The sequence below is a fragment of the Kogia breviceps genome, chromosome 19 (assembly GCF_026419965.1).
Source record: "Kogia breviceps isolate mKogBre1 chromosome 19, mKogBre1 haplotype 1, whole genome shotgun sequence".
Lineage (NCBI taxonomy): Eukaryota > Metazoa > Chordata > Mammalia > Artiodactyla > Physeteridae > Kogia > Kogia breviceps.
The window spans coordinates 8,189,968-8,209,550 of record NC_081328.1 but is presented as its reverse complement, the minus strand read 5'-3'; the positions used below and the strand labels follow the sequence as shown (position 1 = coordinate 8,209,550).

The 19,583-nt window shown below is 49.4% G+C and overlaps 1 protein-coding gene and 1 long non-coding RNA gene across 21 annotated transcripts in view; one reads left to right on the top strand and one right to left on the bottom strand.

Annotated features, from left to right (window-relative positions):
- Positions 1–448: 448 nt before the first annotated feature.
- On the bottom strand, positions 449–10,248 carry LOC136793215 (uncharacterized). The gene is made up of 3 exons (XR_010838199.1): positions 10,151–10,248; positions 8,220–8,280; positions 449–2,274 (listed from the first exon to the last, which is right to left on the bottom strand). It is a non-coding gene; the product is annotated as an uncharacterized lncRNA (long non-coding RNA).
- Positions 9,766–19,583, top strand: part of CHD3 (chromodomain helicase DNA binding protein 3) — a 25,598-nt gene continuing 15,780 nt past the window's right edge. For 17 of the 20 annotated variants that reach the window (XR_010838198.1, XM_059048949.2, XM_059048946.2 and 14 more), the window contains exons 1-10: positions 9,766–10,054; positions 14,593–14,705; positions 15,195–15,365; positions 15,603–15,727; positions 16,990–17,273; positions 17,507–17,637; positions 17,798–17,948; positions 18,126–18,319; positions 18,638–18,871; positions 19,070–19,273. Coding sequence is in view for 19 of the 20 variants with exons in the window: in XM_059048949.2 (XP_058904932.2) it covers positions 9,781–10,054; positions 14,593–14,705; positions 15,195–15,365; positions 15,603–15,727; positions 16,990–17,273; positions 17,507–17,637; positions 17,798–17,948; positions 18,126–18,319; positions 18,638–18,871; positions 19,070–19,273 (1,881 nt within the window). In the remaining variant the exon portion in view is untranslated. The remainder of the gene's footprint in view (positions 10,055–14,592; positions 14,706–15,194; positions 15,366–15,602; positions 15,728–16,989; positions 17,274–17,506; positions 17,638–17,797; positions 17,949–18,125; positions 18,320–18,637; positions 18,872–19,069; positions 19,274–19,583) is intronic. The other 3 variants (XM_067021308.1, XM_067021319.1, XM_067021309.1) reach the window with 2 other exon arrangements.

Here is a 19,583-nt window from a genome sequence, read left to right as displayed (position 1 = left end):
CAGTAAATCCAGGTGAAGAGTATATGGGCGTTCACTGTACTTCTTCAACTTTTCTGTAGGCTTGAAGTTTTTCAAAATTAAGAAGTTACAGGTGGGGGGAGGGATAAATTAGGAGTTTGGGATTAACAGATACACATACTGTATATAAAATAGATAAACAACAAGGACCTACTGTATAACATAGGGAACTATATTCAGTATCTTGTAATAACCTATAATGGAAAAGAATCTGAAAACGAATATATATATAAGTATGTAATGGAATCACTTTGCTGTACACCTGAAACACTGTAAATCAACTGTACTTAAATTAAAAAGAAAAAAAAGTTACAGGTGGGAAGGGAACTAAGCACAAAGAAAAAACAAGTGAAGGATAACAAGATTCAGGATACTGGTAGGGCGGGGGCAGGAGAGGAATGTGAAACATGGAAGACCATTACAAGGCTTCAAAGATGTTACTAATGTTATATTTATTAAACTGATACTGAATACATGTGTTCATTTTAATATTTGTGGTTGATGTGTGTTATACAATACTCTTTTGGAGCTGTGAAACAGTTCTCAATAACAGATATAATTTTTTAAATTAAAAACCTCCTTTCTGGGCTTCTCTGGTGGCACAGGGGTTAAGAATCTGCCTGCCAATGCAGGGCACACGGGTTTGAGCCCTGGTCCAGGAAGATCCCACGTGCCGCGGAGCAACGAAGCCCGTGTGCCACAACTACCGAGCCTGCGCGCCTACAGCCCATGCTCTACAACAAGAGAAGCCACCGCAATGAGAAGCCACCGCAACCAAGAGTACCCCCGCTCGCCCCAGCTAGCCTGTGCACAGTAAGGAAGACCCAACGCAGCCAAAAATAAAACAAATTTATAAAAACAAACAAAACAAAACAAACCTCCTTTCTATCATGAACTTACCACTCCAGCTGTATGAGGTCCACATACTACTTGCTGAACAGTTTCTTACTCAACCTAAACTGCCCTTCTTCCTCCTCTCTGCTATATAGGTCTTAGTTACGTTTGGGGGCCTACTTCAAGTACAACTACACATGGAAGTCCTTCAGTCCCCCTCCCCTCCCTAAGAGCTCTCTTCTCTGAACTCTCAGATTTTTACAGCCCACAGCAATCATCACTACCACATATCCTTAACTTTTTTGTGTGTTCACTTCTGATCTCAAATGTCTCTCCTCCCTCCACCCAACTAATCCCTTGGTCACTAAAAAATTTTCAAGTTGCTTTAAAAGATGCACAATGAAAAACAATGAAAAAATGTTTCCCTTCCCGGTGGTAATGACTACAGTTTCTTGTGTATTCTTCCAGGAGTATTCTATGGAAATTCACATTTTTTTCCCTTTCATCAATGGTACCATATTATACATGCTCTTCTATAACTTTCCTTTTTTCCCTTCATATCTTAATCAGTTTTTAAACTAGAACCTCACTAACGTCCTCTAAAGTCTAACTGCATCACACACACTGATTATATTTTGCTTCCATATTTTTCTCCTCAAAGAATGAGAAATTAGTGAGGAATGATTTCTTTAGAGAAATCACACTACTTTTCGTCCCGTTAGGCTTCATTTGTTAATGTAATCATGAGACTACATAAATTTGTTTACACACGTAAATACTGTGAAAATTCAAAATTATCAATAATCCTAAATATCCCCCTTGACTATTATTTCTCAAAAGTAACCACTGTGACCAATTTGGTATGTATATGTCCAGAATTTTTAAAAGAAATTTATATACATATAAATGTATCTGTAGAAACACATAGTATTGTTTTTAGTTTCTCTGAACATAAATGATATCATAATATATATACTGTTTTGCAGCATGCCCTTTTCCATTCAACAATATAGTAAAGAATCTTACTATGTAGATGTAACTCATTTTTCTTGGCTGCTGTATAGTTTATTTAGTTATTCATTACTGTTGGAAATTTATTAGAGTGTTTCCAATTTTTTGCTATTACAAACAATGTTGTAATGAATATCTTTGTATGTGTCACCTCATGCACAAGTGTGATGACTATTTCTCTAGGGTAGATGAGAGGTGGAAATCTGTAACACAAAACATGTAATGGCTTCCTTGGTGGCGCAGTGGTTGAGAGTCCGCCTGCCGATGCAGGGGACACGGGTTTGTGCCCCCGTCCGGGAAGATCCCACATGCCGTGGAGCGGCTGGGCCCGTGAGCCATGGCCGCTGAGCCTGCGCTTCCGGAGCCTGCGCTCCGCAACGGGAGAGCCCATGACAGTGCGAGGCCCACATACTGGAAAAAAAAAAAAAAAAAAGAAAACATGTAAGTTTAATAATGTACTAGATAAATTAAGTTGACCATTGCCAGTTCTGTAGTATAGCCGTTATAAGTTATACATGCGACCATCAATTTTACATATTAGTTCCTTTAAAACCCTAGGACATCCATTGACTTGTAAGTCATTTAGTATATAGAACAAAGAACAGCAGACTAGAAATTGGAAGATGCAGGTTCAAATTCCGGTTCTGTCCCTAACAACTAACTTGATCTTAGGCAATCCTTTCATCATCTGGGCCCCAGTTTCTGTACCTACAAAATTAGATTAAAGTGATGTTTCCTAAACTATGGTATCTATACCACTGGTAGCATGCAAGATGCTTTTATTTTTATTGACTTTTAATAATTATTTGTATTTTAAAATAAATTAGGAAAATTATAATTACCTTATCAAATCAAGGATTTATGGATATTATTTCTTCGTTATATAAAATTTACCTTGTGTGTGTGTGTGTGTGTGTGTGTGTGTGGTATGCGGGCCTCTCACTGCCGTGGCCTCTCCCGCTGCGGAGCACAGGCTCCGGACGCGCAGGCGCAGCGGCCACGGCTCACGGGCCCAGCCGCTCCACAGCATGTGGGATCTTCCCGGACCGGGGCACGAACCCATGTTCCCTGCATCAGCAGGCGGACTCTCAACCACTGCGCCACCAGGGAAAGCCTAAATTTTACTTTTTAAAGGACATTTGTTTAAGTTAAAGAAAAGTGAATTGAAAAAGGAAAATAGTATGCATATAATAGTATAGGTGGCATGTAAATATGGCAAGTCATGACTATGATATATGAAGGACTGAGGTTTCTTGCTTAATGAAATCTAGAAGAGGTTAGAGCAAAGCAGTAGATCCCAGACTTTTAGATTACAGTGTCCAGTAAAACATTAAAAAAAAAAAAGTTAGTGATCAACATAGAGTTCCTGACTTTATATTGCACTAATTAAGAATAAAACCAGGGCTTCCCTGGTGGCGCAGTGGTTGAGAGTCCGCCTGCCGATGCAGGGGACACGGGTTCGTGCCCCGGTCCGGGAGGATCCCACGTGCCGCTCCGTGAGCCATGGCCGCTGGGCCTGCGCGTCCGGAGCCTGTGCCCCGCAACGGGAGAGGCCACAACAGTGAGAGGCCCGCATACTGCAAAAAAAGAAAAAAAAAAAAAAAAGAATAAAACCAAACCTATATATACCCATCACCATTATTTAATAGAAAGGTATTAAAAATATTATTTTGTAACTATAAAACAAGTACCTGTATGTTGAAAAATTTTCAAGTTGTACAGAAGTATAAAAACTCATTTTCCTTCTCCTTCTCTCTCCCTATAAAATCTATCATGGATATCCTCTAACACAGATCTACCTCATTCTTAGAACATTTTAAATAAACATAATATACTGTTAAATACATTAGCATATATATATAAAAAAACAGATTTGTTTCATATAAACATAGCATATTACACATTTTATATAAAAATATATGAGAAATATATAATCTCAGAACAAAGGACAGAGCTCCCCAGGAAAGGACAGGTGGCAACCTTACTTCGCCATCTAAACACTGGTTTAGATGACCTTCTATCTCTAAAATTCCACGATTAAGCCTAGAAAATCCTCAGCATTTACATGCCTTTCATAATTACCACTAACTTCTATATTTCAAAAGATAACTAGGAAGCTCTTTAACATCTCCTTCAGTAGAAAATTACAGACTGCAAAGTGCTTTTCCAGTCCTCTGATCTTCTTGTTGCATGAGTTCATGCCTGTGCTCTATCAATCATTCTCATTGGTTCCCTGCATCAGGGTTTTAACCTGGGCTCCATAGGTTTCAGGATAACATATGTGGTATTTTGTGTAGATACTGTTTTTCTGGGGGAAGGGGTTTATAACTTTCTATGATCCAAAATAAAGGTTAGAAACTATAGCTTTGGATGTTTCTAGCTTTTGCTTTAAATAAATAATCTTATTATTGGCTTGGGAGTCCCTTACAATTTTTTTCTTGTTCTTTTTTTTTTTTTACAGCAGCAGCAGGGGTTGGCATCTAATTTCTGGTTTGCATTTGACAGCTGTATTCCTGAGTTCCTGTTCTCACTTTCTTAATGGTCTTCTCATTAAAAACAAAAAAATTCTCTCCTACCAATTAGTTATACGGTATTTTAGTTTTATTTTTATTTTTTGAAGTACAGAAAGACAGAAAAAAGCAGAGTGGTGCCCACTTTGGAACTGACAGGCAGGGACACAAGCAGCTAGAGAGAGCAAGACACACAGGCACATATAACAGGCCTCAGGACAGACAGAACAGACAGTAAAAGAAATAGAGAGGAACCTGGAAACACAGAAGGAGAGACACAAGAACTGAGCACACAGAGAAGAAGCATGGCAAAAAAACCCAGACAAGCTGGCAAGGAGAGAAAGGAGAATTACTAACAGAGAGACAGAGAGGCACGCAAGATCACCAAGAGGGACGCAGACAGACAGAAAGGGGGAGAGAGAGAGAGAAGGAAAGCAGACAGAGAAAGAAAACAATAAACAAAGAAAGAAGACAAAGTGATAATAGCGTTTTACACTACACAGTGTTTTATAATTTATAAAGTGCTATCACATACATTACTGCAGGCAGACAGGGAGAATCCAGCAGACAGATGGGGTGATGGAGGGATACGGGCCAATCAGACAGAAGAGAGGGAAGGTGGCCAATCAGAAAGAGAGGCTAGAATGGAGCCCAAGACAGACAGTTAAGAGGAAAGACAGAACCAAGAAAAGAGAAGTGAGAGAGGAAGAGAGGGGATAAAGGAGAAAGACAGAGATAAAGGCTGAAACAGTTAAATTCAGGAATACAGGCAGTGAAAAAGCAAAAATGATAGAACAGTGCAATGTGTGTGAAAGTTCTGTTGTTTTTTTTTGCGGTACACAGGCCTCTCACTGTTGTGGCCTCTCCCGTTGCGGAGCACAAGCTCTGGACACGCAGGCTCAGTGGCCATGGCTCACAGGTCCAGCCACTCCGCGGCATGTGGGATCTTCCCAGACCGGGGGCACAAACCTGTGTCCCCTGCATCGGCAGGCAGACTCTCAACCACTGCGCCACCAGGGAAGCCCAAAAGTTTTATCATCATTTTTCTGAAGAGACCTGGACAGAGGCTGTTGTCTGTGCTTCCCCCAAGGAGTTATAACATCTCCAAGGTGGCATGTGAGAAGGGCCAGAAGGAAGGATGAAAAAGGGAGAAAGTTTTAGCAAGAAGAAGAGTTTTTTAGACTAGGAGGAAGACAAACTTCTTGGAAAGGTCTAGGTCAACAGCCTAAGAGTACTGCTGAACCTAAAAGGATCTAGATTCATATTCCTTTAAAGAATTCACATAGACTGGGAAAAGCAGAGTGGGCCCCTATCTACTCCATGTGCATGTAAGCTCAGCTTACAAACCATACGTACTTATTAATTGTTCCTATGTTTACAAGGTATTTTTCAGGACTACCAGTGCTTTCATGGCTTTTCTCAATTAATACATAGTTCAGTGATGAAGAGACCAACAATGGCGTGTGGTCATCCGGCCAACTCAAGACGCAGAGCATAACAGGATACTAGGACAGAGCAAGCCCTTCCTAAGCACACCTCAGGTCCTGGTAGTAAAAGCGTGTAACTAGCAAGCAGTCAATCAAAAAGACAAGTACCATAAAATAGAATCAAAAAAAACAAGAAGCAAGAAATGGCAAACCCAGTGAAATAGGAAGGAGTACTGACAGACTGACAGAGGAAGACGCATCCAGCAAAACTGGGAGAGAATTTGGAAGAAGTGCAGCAAAAAGCAATTAGACATACATGTGTAGACTCTTCTCTCAAACAAGATCCAAGAAATGTGTAGTGACTACCTCAGAGGAGAGGAAGTGGGGGGTAGGAGGGAGGCTTACTCTCATACAGGATACTTTTAGTACTTTAAAAATTTTGTACCGTGTGTATGCAGCACTATCTATGTAAAAGCTGACAGAAAAAGGAGGAGAAAAAAAAGCAAGCAGAGATGTGGACAGCAAGAGCCAGCCAGGCAGACAGATAGTAAAAAAGCAAAAAGAAAAGAAGAGACTGGGAAAATGGCAAAAAGATCGAGGCAGGCAGACTGTGTGAGGGGCCAGAAAGATAAAAAGAAAAAGAAAGAACTGAAACAAAGGCAAGCAGTGAGAGAAGGCAGGGTAGGGAATACGGCAAGAAGGCAGGTAAGACTTGGGGCAAGGGGGTCACTGACAGGTGTGCGGTAGTGAGACTATCACCATTGATGGCATGCTGCAATAGGGGAGGCCAAGGGAGAAAATGCTGATAAGCAGACACACTAAAAAGACACAAGCATTAAACAGTGGGACAGCAGCAAGCAAGCAGAGTAGACAGGCAAGAAGACGTACATAAAGGGAGAGCAGGAAAAAGCATGAACTAAATAGACATAAAGAAGAGAAGGAACAAGTAGAAGGCAAGATACGAGGCAAAACCAAGACAGGGAACCATGGCAGGGCCTGGAAGGTAGACAAACCAAGAGACGGAGACTAAAAAAGTGATAGAGACAGGCAGGCGGGGAGACAGATGGCTAGAGAGAGAGTGGTGGGCAAACAGCCAGAGAAGCAGACAGACAACCAGGGAGAGAAAGAGGCTGCCAGCCAGTCAGGGAGGAGCAGACAGGCAGGCAGGCAGGCAGACACCATAACAGGAGCAGAGCAGGTAGAGGGGCAGCCGGAAACAAGGAAAGAAGAAGAAAAATCAAGAGAGCAGTAGGGAGAGAAAAGAGAACAGGAGATGCAGGCAGGCAGAGGGGGAGATGGACAAGAGGGAGAATCAGGCAAATTAACAGATCCACATGCAAAGCGCACTCGAGAGAATGATGCATGTTTGTACAGCGACGCACACAGCCACCTTTCGCCCCCCACACCTGCAGCTCACGGCACATGTGGCAGGCAGGCAGGCAGGCAGAGGCGCTCAGCACAGAGGGAGAGGGCGCACCATGATGCGCAGGGCTGCCCACACGCACGTGGGGACACTCTTCCCAGACACACGCACAGAGAGGCCAGAAAGAGGGGGAGTCGGGCACACACGAGGAAGAGGCACACGCAGTCAGAGCCCGGAAGACAGAAGTAAACAGAAAGAAGACAGAGATGGAAAGTCACTTAGAGGTGACAGAGCCTTGAGAGTCAAGGGATGAGAAAGGACAGTCTCGGCATAAAATAAAGACACACATACACAGGAGCCCATGTAAAGAAAGAGGGGGATACCCAGACGGACTAGTACGCAGGGACCGAGAAAGAGGACATAACAGAATCAAAGAGGAACAGGAGTTACACTCAGTACAGGAATGATATGGGAGCAGAAACAAGAGAACTCCAAAGTCCAGGTTAAGAAAAAGATGGAAATCAATGCTCAATAAAGAGCATTAGCTGGGGTTGGGGGGTGGCACATCAATAAAGAATACTTAAACCTTGTAAGCAAAAACATGCCCTGTCACTGTTACTTTCCGGTTGCTGCCTACCTACCCCTCCTTGTTAAGGTACTCCCAACCCCCGCAGGGGCTGTTGGGTGGCTGGCAGCTACACTCAAGAGACAGAGAAATAACCCAGGAGAGAAATGATTCCACAGGCATGGGATGGGAAGCAAGGAAAAGGTCAAAGTGAGCTCCAAAGAATGGGGGGAAACCGTAGTAAGAAAAGGGCGACAAGAACGAAATAGGGTTGAACTGAGCTATTCGCCCTTCTTCCTTTGCTAGCATTGCTCAACTGGCAAGTTTTATTTTATGACTTCTCTGACCAAATCTCTGGATGAGAATGCCACTTTTGGACTCCTTTTCAACCTTCCAATTGATTCCTGATACCACTTTAAAGATAAACATTGGGGTACAGTGGGAAACCATGGGTCAGAAAGTCAGATGAAAACGTGAGTGTAACCCCCTACCTCTTTCTTTTTCTCAGTCCCGGTTACTTTTCTTTTTCATGGCACCTCAGTTTCTTCCACTCTATCAGTGTTGGAGATCATGGAGAAAGAGAAAATAATTTCACAATCTTCAGACTTAAAAGAGAAAATAATTTCACAATCTTCAGACTTAACTCTTTCCCCTTTATTCTAAAAATCTGTTCTATTTACCCCCTAAATTAATTTCCCACATCAGATGAATTTTATATTCAAGTAATTGGAGGAGGGGAAGGCAAGGTACAGGAGAAAAGAGTGAGGATAAAATTTACAATTATAAATCACTGAGAAGGCTGGGCAAAGGGGAGAATCAAACATGGACTCCTTTGAAAAAAACTCAATCACCGTATCTATTCATATCTCTCCCCCAAAAGTCACTAGGATTTCTATCACTTTTTTAAAGAAAGAAAAAAAAATCCAGTACCCCTTCTCACTTAAAAGATACATACACAATTAAATGCGTTTTCACTTCAATGAGGTATGCAGAAACAGAGTTATATATAAACATATATTTCATCTTTTTTCTTTTCAATGCCTGAAGGGGAAAAAAAAAAACCTTCACATCAAACCACTCCCTTCTGAAGTATTCAGAAAAAAAAAAAAAAGCTTTTCTTTAAGAGAAGGGAGGTGGGGAGGAAGAGACTAGTAAAGAAAAAAAAAATTTAAATCTAGTTGGACTAGTATCTAACTAGTTAACCTTTAACAATTTATGCTGATGTCAGACTGAGCATGAGTACTGATTAATGCCCCCCCTCAAATATTTTTTTATAAGGGGGGAGTTAGTCACAGCAGCCATTTTTGTTTTATGCAGAAATCCTTCATGCCCCCCCCCAACGCGCACACACACTCACTCACACACACACACACTCAGTACACAAGGAAAATATCTCTATTAATCTGTGCACTAATCAGTTATAAAAAAGGGAGAAATTTGTGGGTTTCTGGGTAGAGGCTAGGAGATGGGGGTATAACAGGGAGGAGAATGGGGGGGGTGAAAAATGAAATATTAAGCCAGCCATTTTGTTTTAAAAGGGGATTTTTCCCCCCTCTCCCTTTCTTCACGGAGGGGGTGGCGGTGCTGCAGGGGGGGTTGTTTTAAAAATAATTTCCAGGCGGCCATCTTAGTGCCTCAGCTCTGAGAAATATTTCTGAGCGCCCCCCTCAGAATTTAAATATATTTAAAGCAACGGAGAGGGGGGTAGAGAGAAGTCGAAAACTTTTATATATATATATATTTTTTTAATCCCCTTCTCTTGTTCTCTCGGGAGGAAGGAGAGAAGAAAAAAAAAGTCCTCAATTCTCCCCAAGAAAATTTTTGGGGGTGGTTTGGCCCCCCTCGTCAGACGGCGGCCCCGAGGGGGGGGTTTCGGAGGGGGGTGGCCCGGGGGTTTTGGGGGCTGGGGGAGGCGGTGAGGAGGAGGAGGACGCCGCCGCCGAGGAGGAGGAGGAGGAGGAGGAGGAGGAGGAGGAGGAGGTGGTGGTGGTAGCGGTGGGGGAGGCGGGCGGGCGGTGGGTGGGGGGGTGGTGGGGGGGCCAGAGCCACAGGATGGCTTCCCCTCTGAGGGACGAGGAGGAGGAGGAGGAGGAGATGGTGGTGTCGGAGGAGGAAGAAGAGGAGGAAGAAGAGGGCGACGAGGAGGAGGAGGAGGTGGAGGCGGCCGACGAGGACTACGAGGAGGACGACGACGAGGGAGTACTCGGGCGCGGGCCGGGCCACGACCGGGGCCGCGACCGCCACAGCCCCCCCGGCTGCCACCTCTTCCCGCCGCCGCCGCCGCCGCTGCCCCCGCCGCCGCCGCCGCCGCCGCCCCCGCCGCCAGGTAAGCGGCCGCTGACTCCCCCCCTGCCCCCCCCCCCGCCCCAGACCGAGCCGGAGCCGCGGGCGCGCGAGGCCCGGGCGGGGGCGAGGCACCCACCGCGCGGCCGAGCCGAGGTGAATCCGGGGCGCGGGGCGCCGTCTCGGGCCCGTCGCCCCGCGGCGGTCCGGGCGGTCCGGGCGGGCGGCGGCGACGGCCGCCGGGCCAGGCCTCCTCCCCTCCCCCGCCGCACCCCTCCCCCGCCGCTGCCGCCGCCGCCGCCCGGGTTGGAGAGTGCTGGGCGCGAGCTGCATGCGCGGACCGGGCCACTCGGTCGCGGCTTTCGGGGGAGGAGGAGGAGGAGATTTTTTTTTTTACCCTCGGCGGGGAGGGGGTAGGCAGGAAACGGCCGAGGCGAAGCCAGGGCCCCCTCCCTGGCCGCGCGAGGGACCGCGGAGACCCTGGCGGCCGGACGGCGGCGTGGGGGAGGGGCGCGTGGGGGAGGGGCGGCCGAGCGGGCGCCCCTGGGGCTTCGGCCCCGGTGGGGTTGGACCGAGGCGAAGTGGGGTTTGCCTGCAAGGAGCGGACCGCGGCCCTCACCCCCCCGTCAGGAGTTGGGAAGGCCGGGGGGAGCGGGTGGCCATCGGACCCCCACCACCTGCGGGGACTTCGGTGCCCGCCAACTCCGGAGCGTGCGGTGGCACGTGGGGGAGGGGTCGGGTGAATGTTTGCGGGCGGCTGACGACTAAGGACAGGTGGTGGCCACACTCCACGCGGACCACTTCCTGGAATGAGACTGGCTCCTGCCCCCTCTCTCCGGCTCGTACTACGGAGAGCAGTCATTGAAAATTGGGGACAGGGAGGAGAGAGGAGAGTGTCTGGAAGACCAGATGCCCCCAACTCCACCCCCTTTATCTCTCCTCTGCTCTGGGCTCTTTTGTGTCAAGTGCGCCCCCCCACATGACCCCGTCAGTCTGGGGTGGCCGAGCTGCCCAGCTGTGACTCTCACGTGGCTGCCATTCACTGTCACTCACTATCCCGCTGAAACCACCCACACCCTGACCACGTTGGGGGGCGTGAACTGCCCACTCAGCTGTTCTGCAGCTTGACCGTCACTCAGCACCCCTCGCTGGGGATAAGTCACCCGCACTGTCTGGGCAGTTCCGTCCGCGGTGGAGGGGCCTGACGGCTGCCTCGCGTGGGGGGCCCAGCAGTGGTCCCACTCCGGCCACCCTCCAGAGTGTTCAGCTAGTGTTTTTCAGAATAGACTCTTAAGTGAGCATCTTTCGGGTGTTCACACCCCCAGGCCTCTTGGTGCGGTGCAGCACAAATGCACCAAACTTCAAAACGTCTAACATCATACTCGTTGTAAAACTGTCATATTGATCTGTGTGGCTTCAGTGGCAAACGTTCTTGTCTAGTTGAGACAGCCTTTGAGGGACTGTGGGGTGCTTTCTTGGGCCGGGGGAGGGGGGTGTATGTGTATCTAATGGAAGCAGGATAAAGTCCACTTTCCCTCCCACCTGGCTGGTCCGAAAACCGGAAAAGTTTTTTAAAAGTTATCCCAGAGAGCCCACTGATTTTGCAGAAGGGAAAAGGAATAAAGAATTGTGGGTAGGGGATTGCCTGGAAGACAGCAGAGGTGCTAAAAAGAGAGGAAGAAAGGATGTCAGGTTAAGTTAGGGCATTAGCAGCTCTTGCCTGTGTGTATTCCGAACTTGGAATGTGGTATTTGGGGGTTTTTGATCCCGGATTCGGGTCTGTGAAGGGGAGGGCATGAAAGAATCTGAGGTTGAGATGGGTCTTTGTGTCAGTACTCCCTACCCTTTTCCCTTTGCTTTCTAAGCATCGTCAAATGTTTTAAAAATGGTATATTTGAAATGAAAACCCACCTACTCTGTCTCCCTGGGCAATTTTTTCTCCCTTTCAGCCCTCCAAGTCAAACGAGTGACCCAGATACACCCTCTCAGATGACTTTCTGAGGTAAAACTTTAGGAAAATATTTTTAGTCTGCCCATTATTTCTGTCTACCTAAGTGTGGGCAAAATAACCGTCCTCTGAGGCAATACGTTCAGGCTGCCCTCCCTCCTCCTCCTCTACAAGATGAATTTATACGTGTTAGAGGTTTCTATTGTTTTTCATTCTGACGGCTTTGATTCTCACCATTTTGTTTTACATTCTTACCCAAGACCAATTTTATCCCTTCCCCCCTCTCCAGTCTCCGTACATTGTTAAACGTTTAAAATAATAGCACTCGTGCTGATGGGGGAAGGGAGCAGGAAGCCAAAAACTCATTTCTTCTCCCTCCCCCTTCTGGCAAGTCTAGAGAAATAATATAACATAATATATAGATGTGATTCCTTGGGGGTGGGGGTGGGGAATGGTTGTGGGTGGTGCGGAAAATTCTGGTAGTTTCTTTGCAAAAGGTCTGAAAATACAAACCCACCCCCTGCATGCAACACGCATGTGCAGCAGACCTATTATGGTGGTTCGTTGTGGGGGAGGGAGGGGAATTTGAGAAAAAATAAATATATGTGTGAGAGATTGATGGTGAGATTAGAAGAAGAGAGGGGCGGGCGGGAGGCGAGGCTCGCTGCGAGGCTCCTCCTGCGTCCTCTGGCTCGCCAGGCTCCGCCCACCCTCCTCGCCGCCCTCCTCCCTCGCTGTCTTCCCGAGATCTGAGCCGGGATGTGGGAGAGTCTGGGCTCCAGGCCAGCATTGAGTGGCTGGTGAGACAGAGGTTGGGACTTAGATTTGCTTTCTTGCCCTCCCTTTCCTTTCCTCGCCGTCTACTTTGCCTCTCCGCACCACCGCCGTCTTCCCAAGTTCGGGAACCTCCCGCTGGGGTGGGGAGTGGAGTTAACTGGCTGCGAGGTCCCAGGGCTTGTGTCCCACCCCCCAGCTGGTGGAGACCGAGGCCATTTTCCTGGTCCTTAGCCAGTTGGCCTGCCCTTGCCTCTGCCCCGGTGGCCTCCGTTTCCATGTTCATATTAGCCGCGGTCCCTGGGGTGAGGGAGCGCAGGCTGCTGGGGCATGGCGTCTTACTGACTTCCTTCCCATCAGGCTCCCCAGTCTGTTTCCACACCTGGGGCTGCCTACAGGCACCTTCCCTGCTCCCACAATCCCCCAGTCCTAGAGTGTCTTCCTGCACAAGAGGGCACAGGATGCTGGAGCTGTGAGAAGTAGCGATGAAGGAAGGAGGTGCCCAGGTGCTGAGGCAGTGGAAACCAAGGCCTCCGGTGTGAATTGTGGCTAATTTTCCCTTCGCTGTTGTGGGAAGAAGGATTGTGTGTCCTAGAGCAAGGGGCTGGGCCAGGCCCTCCTGCACAGCTGCCTCTGCCTGAGCAAGACAGGTCTGGCAGGTTAATCTAGTGCTTGCTCGGGGAGGGAGGCCAAAGCGGGCCTCATGTCTGTGTGGCATTGGTGTCTTCCTCCTTGCGGAGTTACTCTCTGTCCCCTAAGTCTCCAACAGTCCAACAGGGGTCATGGAGAATGGGGAGAGGGGACATCTGGGAAGAACCAGCCCCGTTCTCTCTGACAGAGATATCTAGAGAGAAAGCCAGGGACCTAGCCCTGCTGAAAGCAGGTACAGGCTGTCCTCTGGGTTTCTGCTCATGAGTATGTGATGCTTGTGCATTTGAGACTGCGTGTGCGGGGTGGGTCTGTGCCCGTGTCTTTGTGTGGGTCTCCCATACTGCTTATATATGAATGGGTTAGGATGTCTGGGACTAAATTTGGAGACAAGGGGTGAGACAAGGGGACAAAGGGCAGGGTCCCTGAGTTCTCAAACGGAACACGGAGGAGTATATAGATTCGAAGGCACATTTCCAGTCTCCTTGGGAGGCGGAGGAATGTTTAGGTAATTGTGGAGACCTTCTTCGATGGGGTTAGGGTGTGACAAAGGAGCTAGACACTATGATCCTGTGGGCAAGAAGTGAATATGCCTGACTGAGGATTTCTTTTCCTCCAGGGCTGTGCTGGGGTGACAGGAGGCTTGGTGATTATCTGAGGAAATATAAATAGAGGCCTCGCTCCTCACGAAAAGGATGTCAGGGCCCCAGGGTGTTAGTGTGAGAACCCAGGTGTCCACCTTTGGCTCTGCCTTCTCAGCATCTGGCTTAGGGAGCTGCCAGCTTGTGTCTCCCCACTCCAAGTGCTGGGGTCAGGCCAGGCCAGCAGCTGGGCATGGCTTCCCCAGTTCCTGGGCAGGATGCCAGCTGGCTAAGTGAGGGGGAAGGCAGGAGGAGCCCTGGCGGCGACTAAAAGGACCTGCCACAGTCAGAGCCCATGGCCTAGAGCCTGGTCCCTTGTTAGTAGGAGGCGAGAGACGGGAGTGGTTTGGCTGCTCTTCCCTTCTGACCCCTGACCTCCCATTCAGAACCCGAGCATCCCAGAGTACTCGAAACACTCTCTGTTTGCATCCAGCGGAGGGAGGCAAGGTTTGGAAGAGTTAATGCTGGAGTTCCTAGAGAGCAGCGGGAACTGAGGAGGTGAGGAAGGGAAGGGGCTGCGGAGACTGGGAACCTAGAGGCTTAGGTTTTCTGGTGCTCTCTGCTCCCAAGATAAGGATGACATTCGGCTGCTGCCTTCAGCACTGGGTGTGAAGAAGAGAAAAAGAGGACCCAAGAAGCAGAAGGAGAACAAGCCAGGAAAACCCCGAAAACGCAAGAAGCTTGTAAGTGTTCAGGACTCCTATCTCTACAGCTAGGCTTGGAGACCCGTCCCTAGAGACCTACGTTTTCTCTGGTCTTGATTACTGTGGGGATCCTGAAGTCAGGGAGGCCTGATCCCCTCTACCTGCCCCCACCCCTGCTTGCTAGTCTGTGTCTCCCACGTCTGGGACCCTAACCTCACTCACCACAGCCCAGTGAAGAGCCCAGCTGTCGACTTGACTTGCCCTGCAGCACAGAGGAGCAGTTGAAAGCGCAGGCTCTGGAGGTTGACTGCACGAATTTAGAGCCCAGCAGTCTCCTGTCTTCTCGGACAGTTCATTTAGGTCCCTGTGCCTCAGTTTCCTCATCTACAAAAAAGTGGACAAAGATAGATTAGTTACTATCATAGGATTGTTGTGAAGATCGAAAGAGACGATAAATGTTATGTGCTAAGAACAGTTCCTGGCACAAGGAAGGGCTGAAGAAATAGTGTTTTTCTTTCTTTCCCTTAGGACAGCGAGGAGGAATTTGGCTCTGAGCGAGATGAGTACCGGGAGAAGTCAGAGAGTGGAGGCAGTGAATATGGAACTGGCCCAGGTCGGAAACGGAGACGGAAGCACAGAGAAAAAAAGGAGAAGAAGACGAAGCGGCGGAAAAAAGGGGAGGGAGATGGGGGGCAAAAGGTGAGTAGAATTAGGGAGTGAGGGGAGAAATCAGTGCTCATGACAGGCGTGAGGAGTGGGGGAGGGAGAGCCCTGGGTGAGCAGGGTGCTGAGTGGAGAGGCTGGTTTGTGAGGAGTGGGATTGGGCCGGGGATGGGGCAGGAAGCAGAATGCCCAGGGAACCTGGTGGGTGGGTAGAGAGGCATGTGGGGGGCCCAGGACTGGACACCTGCGTCCCTGAAGCCTGGTCTCTCCCAGCAGGTGGAACAGAAGTCGTCGGCAACTCTGCTTCTGACCTGGGGCCTGGAGGACGTGGAACATGTGTTCTCCGAGGAGGACTACCACACGCTCACCAACTACAAAGCCTTTAGCCAGTTCATGAGGTGCGGTAGGGCTGCGGAGCCCTCTCGAGCAGACACTTTTAATTTGGGGGAGGCCCTGGACCCTTCTGGAATCTGATGAAAGCTAAGAAACTGCTCTCCAGAGAAATTCACAGCACATACACATACAATTCCACATGTCATCTTAGGGAATTCCTGGACTCCTAGGATCCAAGGACTCCAGTCAGGAAACTTTCACTGGGGGGGTCACAGTACCACTGCTAGGTTAGAAAACTCTGTGCTGACAGACTGTTAGGAGGGCTGATGGCCCTCCTCGGTCTAGCAGTTCCAGTTTCCCCTGCCCGAGTTGTCTCTAGACTGGAGCGGGGAGGTGGTACCGCAGTTTCCTTTGCTCAGTTATCAAGTCCTCTGTCCCTTCATTAGACACCAGTAATAACAGAGGATGCATTGCTGACAGTGGGACCCGAGCTTCAGCGGCTCCCGCAGTAGAGTACAGAACAGTAGAGATGACTTTTGGGGAGCAGGCACTTCAGCAGAGCCGTTCAGCACTCTGGAGGCAGCCTGCTGAGGTTCAGGTCCCGGTGTCATGTTGGGCAGCTCACTTCTTTGATCTTCAGTTTCTGCATCTGTAAAATAGGCACATAGTACGCACCTCATGGGGTCTTGTGGGGATTTAATGGGAGGATGGATGGAAAGCTGAGCACACTCAGTGCCTGGCCCCTAGTGGTGGGCAGTGCCTGGTAGCTGTCCTTAGTCCCGTTGTCTCACTGCTTCACTACTAAAGACAGTGCTTCTCTCAGCACCGGGGGCACCCACGTCCTCACAAGAGCTTAACATCCCACCGCAGAGCAGAACCAGTGTGGCCCGTCAGACTCCACCTCATGGGACCCTTCATCAAGGCCCGTGGAACTCTTTAGAAAAGCACAGAGAATCATAGCAGCTCCTAGTAGTATTGTGAGGATGAAATAAGATATTATGGGTGTGGAAGTGTTTTAGGAACTGTAAAGTAGTTGTCCAAAGTAGAGCTTTTTTATTAATGTCATATTTTTTATCCTTTTTAATCTGCATTTAAATTTTATTTTCCTTCTTTTTCTTCTTCATACTTTTTTCTTGGTTTCTTTTTAAACTTTTTTTTTCTTCTTAAACTTTTTATTTCTTTATTTCAAATTGATGTTATTCTTCATGGGACGTATTTTCACCACTTAGGAATCCTAGCTGGTACATAGACTTACTTGGTGAGGGGAAATGACAGTATTCCCAGACCATCTGTGACGAGTCCGAGTGTTTTGCTTCTGTATTTTCAGGCCCCTGATCGCTAAGAAGAATCCTAAGATCCCAATGTCTAAGATGATGACCATCCTTGGGGCCAAGTGGAGAGAGTTCAGCGCCAACAACCCCTTCAAGGGGTCGGCAGCTGCTGTGGCGGCGGCGGCGGCGGCAGCGGCCGCAGCTGTAGCCGAGCAGGTGTCAGCTGCTGTCTCATCGGCCACCCCCATAGCACCTTCCGGACCCCCCGCCCTTCCACCACCCCCTGCTGCTGATATCCAGCCCCCACCCATCCGAAGAGCCAAAACCAAAGAGGGCAAAGGTAAGAAAGCCTGTAGTTGGAAAAACTGTCACCCCACCCTCTAAACCACATGTTCTCAAATTATAGTCCAGAACTCTTGTCTTCTCAGCCCTGATTGTTGTAGAAGAAATGCTGTCCAGGAAGGGGTCTCGGTGAGACCATAGCCCACAGAGAGGTCCAGAAACCCTGTGGCCTCCGTTGTTCCTGGCTGTCATGACCTCGGCTTTTTCTCTGTCACCCCACTCCTCACTCAGGTCCAGGCCACAAGAGGCGGAGTAAGAGTCCCCGAGTGCCTGATGGACGCAAGAAGCTTCGGGGAAAGAAGATGGCACCACTCAAAATCAAACTAGGCCTGCTGGGTAGCAAGAGGAAGAAGGGAGGCTCGGTGAGTGACCCCTCCCTGTTCATTATACTTCTGGGGTGTCGTCAGGGGCTGGGGATCCGGGCCCAGGGGTCCATCAGGGAAGCTGGAGTGGGAGCCCAAGGCCTGGGGAGGGGAGTGGGATCCATTTGGCCTCTCTGACAGCCACGGGGGCTATGGGCAGTATGTCTTCCAGAGTGACGAGGGCCCTGAACCAGAGGCTGAGGAGTCCGACCTGGACAGTGGCAGCGTCCACAGTGCCTCAGGCCGCCCTGATGGCCCTGTCCGCACCAAGAAGCTAAAGAGAGGCCGGCCGGGAAGGAAGAAGAAGAAGGGTAAGCGGTGTCAGCTGTGTGCAGTCCTGTCACTCAGCCTTCCTTTCATTCCTTCGTTGTCTTGCTCATTTGTGGTTTTGACCTCTTTATTGAACCCTTTTCTCTTTCTCTCCCCTCCCGCATTCCGCTCTCCTTCCCTCTCTCTGTTCCCCTTGCCTCCACTGGGGCGTATGCCAGTCCTGGGCTGTCCTGCAGTGGCCGGGGAGGAGGAGGTTGATGGCTACGAGACGGATCACCAGGATTACTGTGAGGTGTGCCAGCAGGGTGGGGAAATTATTCTGTGTGACACCTGCCCTCGTGCCTACCACCTCGTCTGCCTTGATCCTGAGCTTGACCGGGCTCCTGAGGGCAAATGGAGCTGCCCCCACTGTGTGAGTACTGCTGCCACCTCCTGCGGCCCTCAGGGACCCACCCATCTCTTTCCTCCTTGCTTTCTCTTGTCCTCTTCCTACCTCCAGATGCCTGGGCTTCTCAGTAACAGATGTTTAAGTGTCCAGGATCCTAGTTTGATCCTCTCCCCCATGCCTTTGCCCCCAGAATTAGCATTTTTGGGAACTGAGGTGTCCCGTTCCTTTGTTCCCAGCAGTCTTCTCTGCACTTCCGGGATCTAGCTGTCCTGGTTTGGCGCTGTCTTCCAGCCTCACCCCTTATCCTCTTTCTTGTGTCTGTGTCTGTCCGTGGCCTCACAGGAGAAGGAGGGGGTACAGTGGGAGGCCAAGGAGGAGGAGGAAGACTACGAAGAGGAGGGGGAGGAGGAGGGGGAGAAGGAGGAAGAGGACGACCACATGGAGTACTGCCGTGTGTGCAAGGATGGCGGGGAGCTCCTGTGCTGTGACGCCTGCATCTCCTCCTACCACATTCACTGTCTGAACCCCCCGCTGCCTGACATCCCCAACGGCGAGTGGCTGTGTCCCCGATGCACAGTGAGTGTGCCCGTCTCCCAGGGTTTATTGTCAGCCCGGACTCCTTCTCCATCTCCGGGGCCCAAAGGTCCGGCTCGCTCTTTCTCTGCTCTCCCCCACACCTAGCCTTTGATTCCCTTGTGGGACCCCCATCCTCCTACTCTAATGATGGGCTCTTTCTGCCTCTTTCTTTCCTCTTTGTGTGCGTCCATCCTGAAGTGTCCTGTGCTGAAAGGCCGCGTGCAGAAGATCCTGCACTGGCGGTGGGGGGAGCCCCCCGTGGCAGTGCCAGCCCCCCAACAGGCAGACGGGAATCCAGATGCCCCACCCGCGCGTCCTCTTCAAGGCAGATCGGAGAGAGAGTTCTTTGTCAAGTGGGTAGGACTGTCCTACTGGCACTGCTCCTGGGCCAAGGAGCTTCAGGTACAAGGGCCTCTCGGTCCCCCTCTCCTGGGGCCCCATTCACTTCCATTCTCTCTCTTGGCCCGCTGTTCTCTCGTCTTCCGTCCCCTCTGCTTTCCCTCACATTAGGCCTCTGGCCACCCACACCCTACCAACTCCCTTAGTTTCCACACTTGGTCCTCTTGGACTCCAGTTCTCCTTCCCTCAGTCTCCGTTAGATTCCTTCCCTTAGGTATAACGCAAGGTTTCCTCAGCCTGCCTTAACTCCATCTCTTTCCTTATCTGTCTTAACCATGTTTTACTGGTGACCCCAATCTTAATAACTCTATTC